Consider the following 8,910-nt stretch of genomic DNA (forward strand, 5'->3'; position numbering starts at 1 on the left):
TATATATATATAAAGACAGGATAGCAAACATTGACCAGTGTGAAGCATCCCATCTTTCAACAACAATCTGTAAAAGTGTGAGGAGACCCACAGCATAGACTGGCTGAAATCTGCCAGGCCTTCCCTGAAAATTATATCTTCTGGATGAAAACATATGCTTCGTCCAAAAACTTTTGTTTGTTTTGCTGTTAAAACACAGTATTTTGCAGACAGGTGAACATCTGCCCATCTTCACTTCTGAGAAATTCAGTTTCTCTAAAACAGAGGATCTGGGCGTCTTCTGTGTTTATGTGTTTCCTGCCTTCCTCAGTATTCCTCCCCCATGTGTCAGCTCCAGCTCCTGCCTGTCACCTGTTCCTCATTCTCCCTCCCCAGGTGTTTGTGAGTATCCCCTCGTTAGTGTCCCTGTAAGTTCTGCTTCTCATAGTTCTCCTGTCGGTGGATTGTCCTGTGAATACATGTAAATTTTGCTGCCATGTCAGCCTTTTATGTAAATAAATATTCTTTATTTCATCCGTTGAGCTCCTGGAGTCCTGTCTGCACCCTGAGTTCAACCACCAGATCATGATAAAAATGTTCTTCCCAGTCCTCTTACTCACCTGTTACCAGTTAATCTACTGTAATTAGCTGCAACTGCTTATGTTTCTTATTGATACTACTTACCTTTTTTGCCTTGTGTTGGCCTTATTTCCACATTAAGAGAGGATCAAAGTCCATGCTCAATAATCCAGGTGAAAAATCCAACAAATTTCAGTCAAGTCATCTGGACGGTTCCTTTTTTGTCAAGCCGTTTCGTCCTTCATCCAAAGGACTTCATCAGTCCGAGGAGCCACAAACATACTCAGTCCCACAAGCAGCACACTTTAGTGGAAAAGAAAAGAAGAAGAAAAAAAACGTTTGCTGTTGATAAGATGGTTTCTGGGGCTCCTTCTCCCTTGTGTGCATGTGGGACAGAGATGGTTTTTGGTTGCTCGGACTGATGAAGTTCTTTGGATGTAGGATGAAATGTCTCGACAAAAAAAAATAAATAAACATCCAGATGACCTGACTGAACTTTGTTGGATAAAAAGAGGAGTTGCTGAATGAGTTGCTCAATTTAAAATAACTCATGGAGCAACTTCTTAAATTAAACACCTGACATGTTTACTGTGCTCTATTTAGAATAAAGCATGGGGGTTATGAGATTTGCAAATGATAGCACTGGATTTATTTCTATGTTACACAATGCCCTAGCTTAAATCAACACTGGACAACACCCTCACTGAAAATGCAAATGTTTCAGAAGCTTCTTCTTGATACTTTTGCTGCTTTAAAACAAATCTGTAATTTAAACATGAACAGCTGATTTCTCCTGAGTTTATTTACAAATGTAAATTCTGCTCAATTTTCTACAACTTTGGCAAATCATTTAGCAGCCGAGAACACGTTGTACCTCCAATAAGACTCACAAAATGAGGTTTTATTGGTGCTTGCATCAGGGTGGAAAGAACATTTTCTCGCCCATATTCCTGTCTGAGGTTAACGGGCAACATCCGTCTTCCTCGCTCTCCCAAATGTCTCGTCTTAATTTCTCACTCCTATACCTCCCTCTCTCTGCGTCTTCCTCCAGCACTTTTATTTCTCTGTGCGGGAGATCACCACTGCGAGCACAGGCGCACAGGGACCCTTTCACGCTGCTTATGTACTCATTGGCTGCTGATTCCAACCTCATGTGGGCCCTGCCATGTGAGTCATGAGGTAAAGAAAGAGTTTGTGTGTGTTAAATGTCACACAGAGACAGCAGGGTGCAGCTATTACAGAAACACTCAGGTGGAGAGCAGCCCTTTTACTCACTCAAAGCATTACGGGATCCAGTCCCACGTGGTGCACATTATAAACCGTGGAGCAGATATTGATCCAGCACTTTGAGTTTCCGTACATTACCACATCATAAAGCTATTTATGAGAGAGAAAAAAGTCCTGCCGGCAACAGGAGTATAAATATAGCTCGAGACAACACAACAGTGTCAAATATTAATACAAACTAGAGAAATTATTTTTCCTACAAAAATGCAGTGTGAATGATTATTGATGAAAAACTTGCTGAAAACCAGTTGAAATTACCGGTAGCTAAAAACATGCTGAAATTTACTGAAATGGAAGAAAAAGTCTAAGTTAGCAGAAGAAAGCAGAAAGAACACATATTTGCTGAAAAAAGTTTAAATAAGCAGAAATGAGCCACAAATATTAAGAAATTAACTAAAAAAGCTGAAATTAGCACACACCAAAAAAACAAACCCAGCTTAAAAATAGCTGAAAAGGCAGAAAGAAGCTTAAACTACCAGAAAGAAGTGGAATGAACTGAAATAAGCTAAAAAAAAATGTGGAATTAGCTGAAAAACTTAACTTTATCACCAAATCAGCTAAAAACTAGCTGAAAAAGCTGAAAGGAGCATAACAAACTGAAATTAGCAAGAATAAGTTAATTAGGCTGAAATTAACAGAAATTACCATGAAAAGCTTGAATTTATCTGAAAACTGCTGAAATTATTAGCTAAAAATGCTAAAAGGTAGAACAAGCTAAAATTAACATAAGAAAATGTTCTAATTTGCATAAAAACAGCTAAATAGTAGCTGAAATTGCAGAAATAGTTGAAACTTGCAGAAATCAGCTGAAAGGAGCGTAAAAAGATGAAATTAGCAGAAATAAGTTAAGCACCAAAATGTTGTAGTACGCAGAAAAAAATCTGAAAGGAGCACAAAACAGCTGGAAAAACAGCTTTAAAAACAGCTGAAACTAACTGAAAATAGCTGAAAAAAATGGTTAAATTTGCACAATGAAGCTGAAAGAAGCTGAAGCAGAACAACATGTGAAAGGAGCAGTAAAAGGTTGTAAACAGATCTAAAGATTTGAAGGATGTAAAATGAGCTCAATTCATTTGCTATGAGGAAAAAAGTGGCAGAAAAGGCTAAATATTTAAAAAAGCTAAAGTTGCACCGATACCAAGTCATAGCAGGATTGTCCTGAAAGAGCTGAAAGTTTTGATTTATGATTTGTTGAAATAGCTGGAAAGCTGCGAGACAAGAAAGGTACTGAAAAATGTATGCAAGAAAAATGGATCACAATAGTGTGAATGCTTCATAAGCGTTCACACAATAACTGGAAATAACTGTTTAAAAAACGTTTTAAACATGTAGGTCTTTATCAGGTATTTACGATATTATTTAAAAAAAAACCTCACATATAACTTTAACAGGACAGAAGAATCAGACAATGATCTTTGACCGTGTGGGAAGGTTGAAAATTGCAAATTTACGTTCTTGGAGTTACTCACACACAAGTCCTACTTTAGGTTTGTGTTAAGAATTGAATAGTTGGTTTGTTGGAGCTACTCTATTTAACTTTACTTCCACACTGATAGTTTTAAGTGGCCCAAGGGCAAAACCTGAGTTAAAGTTACTGAGGTAAAGTAGCTCATAAAAAGGTTGTTTAAATCAGCTTTTAACAAAATCCACTGGAGAAAACAAAAAGCCTTTTGTCTGACTGGGCGTCATTTAAAACTGGCTGTTTTAAACTTTTCCCTTTTGCAGCCTAAACGTTATAAAATCACAAAATGTATGCGCTCATATTACATAAAGTTTGTTGAAAGATGCATATCAGAATGGTTTGGTTTGTCTTAGCTTTTCAAATAATTTAGCATTTACAAAAATACTACTGATGTTGTACCAGCTGGGGTCAGTACACAGCCACACAGGTTTGAAACTGCACCTTAAGGCAGAAAGCCATTGCTCCCCCCCCCCCCCCCCCCCCCCCCCCCCCCCCCCCCCCCCCCCCCACACACACACACACAAAGATGTTGTACAATCAAAGCTTCTGGGTTTTTTATTTTTAATAGAAAAAAGTACTCAAAATAATACAACAGGACATATCATGTCAAGATGAAAAAAAAAAATAACGGTCTGTGTCTCCACGGCAACCACTCATCCTCCCCTTAAGCTCATCCCTGTTTACAGCTTCAGTGTTTATGAATGTGTGCATTTATATATCTTTATGTGTGAACGCTTAATTAAAAACAGATAATAGGCTGCACACGACATTCTGCTGGTGAAACAGATTATAACGTGCGTTTACCCGTTGTGTACAAATAAGCCAAGATGCCTGTTTTGAAAATAAAATGTCAACAAAAAAAAGCATTGTGTTGCTGTATTTAAATAGTCCTCGACATGTGTGTGTGAGAGAGGATATTTTGAAGGAAAAGGAGTTTGGTTGAGACACAGACACTCTGAATTGTGGCGCTGTAGTTGGTTTAAAATAACGCTGAGAATCAAAATGACTGATGATGATGATGGTGGTACACAACGATGGAAGTCAAGAATGAAACGAGCTGGAAACATCTTTATAAAAAGGAAAGAAAAACTGAATAAGTGGCTGTGGCACAAAATTAAAAAAAATCAAACACGGTTCTTGACTTCAGAAGGCAGGAGGAGTTTAGAGTTTCTAAAATACCAGCTCACTTCATACTTCTCGTTAATAAAATATCCCACGTTCCCCCTTTGTCTCCTCTCTCTCTCACCCTTTCAGTCCTTTCTCTCCTGATTAGGTGGTTAAGCCAAAGTGTTCGGTGAGGGTCCAAGAAGAGGTAGATATTTCCTCTGCTTATTCTTTTCCTCCAGGACACGGATCTCCACTGGGCCTTTGTCCGTCTGCGGGGGTCACATGTTCATCAGTTTCAGGCCACAGAGGGGACGAGAGTGTGTGTTTGGCTGTGGGGGGAGGTTGACGGAGGGTCGCAAAGGTATTCCACTGAAGGAAACAGCTCTGTTTGCCCTGACGATGACAGGTTCTTCACTCCGCCTGCGAAGAAGTGTGCGCACCCGTCATCTCTCCTCCGTCTCCCCCGCCTTTTCATCCGCCTGTCCGTTCATTGCCTCAGCACCTCCATCTGTCTGCTCAGAGGCCTGAAGGGATGAGATGCTGAGAGAGGAGGGCTGTAGGCTCGGAAGAAATTGTTCTTTATCCCATTCTCTCTCTCTTTCACGTGCACTTAAAAGTACAAATTTTGCCGTATGTTTAAAAAAAATAATCTTCACCCACACCAGCTCAGTGTCCCATCGAAACAACACCCCCATTATAAACTTGCTTTCTCTTTCAGGCACGCTCATCGACACACTCACACACTCTCACACACTCATTGAGGCTCTCTTGGGGGGGTGGGGTGGGGTTGAGGGCCTGTGTGCTATGTCCCATCTTCTTCTTCTTCCTCCGAACAGTAGTCTCGTCCCTGCAAAGACAGGATTACAGAGAAGAGAGATGCTATAAAAAGTGCACAATCAGAGAAAACCCCATTTTCTCATCATCCCTCCACACACCTGTTATCCCATTCTCATTCAAATTAACCACCTATAGGTGCTGGAACAGAAGATGGAGAGATATAGTAAAGTGCTGACTGGAGGGGAGTCATGTTTTTTTTTTTTCCTTCGTGAAGTTGAGCTGCTTTGCTTTTCTTTTCAAAAGTTTTTCTAACAGCCAGTGTGACGCACACGCACGCACAGAGTAGCTACTGGGTGAAATGAACAAATACGCCATGAACCTTCCGAACACAGAGAATGTGTAAATCTAGTGTCCAATACAAGTTTACAGTATAAAGTACTTGATCGTGTCTAGTTTAGAAAGAAAGCTGTGGTCTCTTTTTGACAACAGGGCTAATTATCAATACAGTCATCCCATTTTAATATCTGAATTTCTTTCTTTTTTTATGTTGTTATTTTAATTGATCTGGTATACTTTTGTGGTTCTGATGTCATTTATGATGTTTTAATTGATTAATGTGACACACTTTGTAACATTTGTTTGAAAGGTGCTATACAAATAAGGTATTATTATTATTATTATCAGCTGTTAATATAAGGCTGAGGTCAGACATGCAAAGAGGCATTAAAAGCTGAAATAGTGTGTATAATTTAACACTCAAGGGCTAAAATGACAGAAAAACTTGGTTGAATTCTTGATAAGAATTTATTCAAACGTAGTTCCTTTCATAAAGAATGTGGATGATCCAGCACATTATTGCCACTAGTTATTTTTTTATTTTTTTTAACTCAGTCAAACCCTGAGGAAAACCACATGCACAGAAAAAACATGCAAACATGAGGAGAACATGCAAACTCCACAAAGAAAGCCCTCCAGATCCAAACTAGGGATTGAACCCAAGACTTTCTTGATGTGAGGAAACTGTGCTAACCACTAATCCATTGTGCTACCCAAAGAGAATATCTTTGCAAACGTAATAAAAATTTGTGGTGCTGCCTCTTTGGGGCGGCTCTAAAATGATTTGGACAGGGAAACCAGTTTCTTTTTGAACCAGATCTGTTATCAATCGAAGCTTTCAACCACTCAGCAAACGAGCAAGCAGCAAACCTCACTGGAGTCTGAGCTTTTTTTACTTTTATTAGAGAATTGCACACAGGTCCCTGCTAATTTTCATCTCAAATATTTTACTTTGCCACCAAAATTCTATTTAAAATAAATTTCCTTTAGCGCCACCATCGAAGATAAAACCCTCTGGGTGTTTAGCTGCTCAGATGAGCATCGACTTGTTTTTGTTGCGGATAACAGAAAAAAACTCCATCTTTCTTTGCTTGTGGTCCTACAGTTTGGGGGCCCTCAACAGAGAGAATGAATTAAATATGGAGTTATAGCCTGCGAACATTTCTGGCAGTTCAGTACTTTTTCTGACAGAATAACTCCCCTTTGGAGAGGAAGTTGTGCTCCACAACTTTGCACAACTTGAACCTAAAACTCTGCAACCCGGTGAAGAAAAGATAAATAAATCAAACGCAGAACCCGACTTTTTATAAAACTGAAGAAGTTTTGAAGTTTTCAGACATAAAGCATGCCAGCTGTAACAACTGTAATCGTTCAGGTCGTCCAATGAACGAGGCATCGAATAGAGCGAGTTTAAACACGCTGGTGTCAATCGACAAAATGCACGTTCGAAAATAAACTTTTGCTTTCACAATGAAATAATAAAACTTGCAGCATCATTCTTCTTCTCACTGTGCTTTTTCTCAGACAATGAGGAGCTCTACAGCTGCAGCGATCACCTGCCCCCCCACCCCATATACGTTCAGAGGTTTGTGTTCGGCTTGCAAACCTCGACTGATGGACGATGGTGTCGTACAGCCTGGCCCCTTTAAATTTCAAAAAACCCAGCTGCGTCTTTAAACACTTGGAGATTTATTCCTCCGCCCCTCCCCACATCATTAGGAGCATGAAAGCACAAACACACCCACAGACCCCCACCCCTCACCTTCTCAATCTTCTCATCCAGCATCCTGAAAAATTCCTGCTGGCTCTCTGACGTGTGAATACTGAGGGAGGGAGGGGGACACAAATGGAAAAGTGAGCGACAGGAAGTTGAGGAGAAGGGAGGCAACAAATACATCATGAGAATTTTCCATTACACACAACCCCCACCCCCCCACCCCCCCACCCCCATTCCCTCACCACACAAACACACATACTTCAGTACAAACACACATACTTCAGTACAAACACACATACTTCAGTACAAGCACACATACTTTACTGTGTCTTCTCTGCAGTGAGAGAAACTGTTGGTTTTGGAGGCTATAGATCGTTTAGATTTATAATTCTTTAATGAAAGATGGGTTTTTACTTGTAAAGGCCAAATAGTTATTTATTATGCACACGAAGAATCATCAGCACATCCAGGGTCTATAGTTGGCCGAGGCTCAGCATTACAAGAACCAGAGAGAACATATCAGTAACTTTAAACATCCTAATATTTACGTACAAGAGTCAGAGTATGAAGGGAGCACGTTGATCTTACCACTCAGCCTTCATCCCTACAACTTCTGCCCCTCTTTTCTTTTTCTTTATAAATAATTGTTTCTCAGTGGGTGGGCAAAAAAATTCTTTGCAAAGTCGTACTACTTATAATTGTTTGCATTTATTATAAATATACAAAAAGTTTAAACTTAAAGTGTGTCAATCTATAAAATCACACTTTCCACACATTTTCAGACAACTTTCCAACTTTCTCAATATTCATGCAATTTTTGACTGGTTAACAAAAGTGACTTGCAGATTTACTTTATGCACAGTTTGGGCGTTTATGTAAGTTTGCTCCAAAGACCATAAAAAACTTAAACTATAGTCCCTCACTACTTTGCAGTTCGAGTTTTGTGGACTTGCTCAAAGAACTACACTACCCAAAAGCCAACACTGCTTCCAGCTACAGCTTTCTGCTGAAAATGGAGGGAAAGTTTTGATCCGATCCGAACCTATCTAATTTATCAGACTTTTTCATCCGGATTATTATGGATTATTTGGACTCGATTGGGACCATTGTCACCGGGAGGAGACCAAGGACACCCTGGAGGGACTATGTTTCTCAGCTGGCCTGGGAACGCCTTGGGATTCCCCCGGAGGAGCTGGTCCAAGTGGCTGGGGAGAGGGAAGTCTGGGCCTCCCTACTTAAGCTGCAGAAGAAAATGGATGGATGGAGGAATGAATGGATGGATGGATGGATGGATGGATGGATGGATGGATGGATGGACGGACGGATGGATGGATGGATGGATGGATGGATGGATGGATGGATGGATGGATGGATGGAGGAATGAATGGATGGATGGATGGATGGATGGATGGATGGACGGACGGACGGATGGACGGGACCATTGTGTGGTTTTGTGCTGGCTCTCCGAAGGGCCAGCTCTCTCCAAAAGCATCTGGTGCTCAACGGCTACAGAGAGCTGATCAGAACCTGACCAGAACCAGACCAAGGCTGGTGAGTTCCTCATATAATATTTTGCAGTAGATACTGCACAGGACATATATGTATGTTGTTAAAATGACGTAGGTTTAAGAGTCTAGAACATTGCAAGAGTGTGAGAAGGGTTTAT

General features: G+C 40.3%; 1 protein-coding gene across 1 annotated transcript in view; it reads right to left on the reverse strand.

The window, feature by feature from the left end:
- Positions 1-3,858: 3,858 nt before the first annotated feature.
- The window catches only part of zgc:92140 (uncharacterized protein LOC447854 homolog), a 48,444-nt gene continuing 43,392 nt past the window's right edge, over positions 3,859-8,910 (reverse strand). Inside the window, exons 5-6 of the mRNA XM_037674767.1 lie at positions 7,290-7,350; positions 3,859-5,261 (exon numbers count right to left, since the gene is read on the reverse strand). Of these exons, the coding sequence (XP_037530695.1) occupies positions 5,217-5,261; positions 7,290-7,350 (106 nt within the window). The 3' untranslated portion in view covers positions 3,859-5,216. The remainder of the gene's footprint in view (positions 5,262-7,289; positions 7,351-8,910) is intronic.

Source organism: Nematolebias whitei, chromosome 3 (genome assembly GCF_014905685.2).
Source record: "Nematolebias whitei isolate Nwh7 chromosome 3, NemWhi1, whole genome shotgun sequence".
Classification (NCBI taxonomy): Eukaryota; Metazoa; Chordata; class Actinopteri; order Cyprinodontiformes; family Rivulidae; genus Nematolebias; species Nematolebias whitei.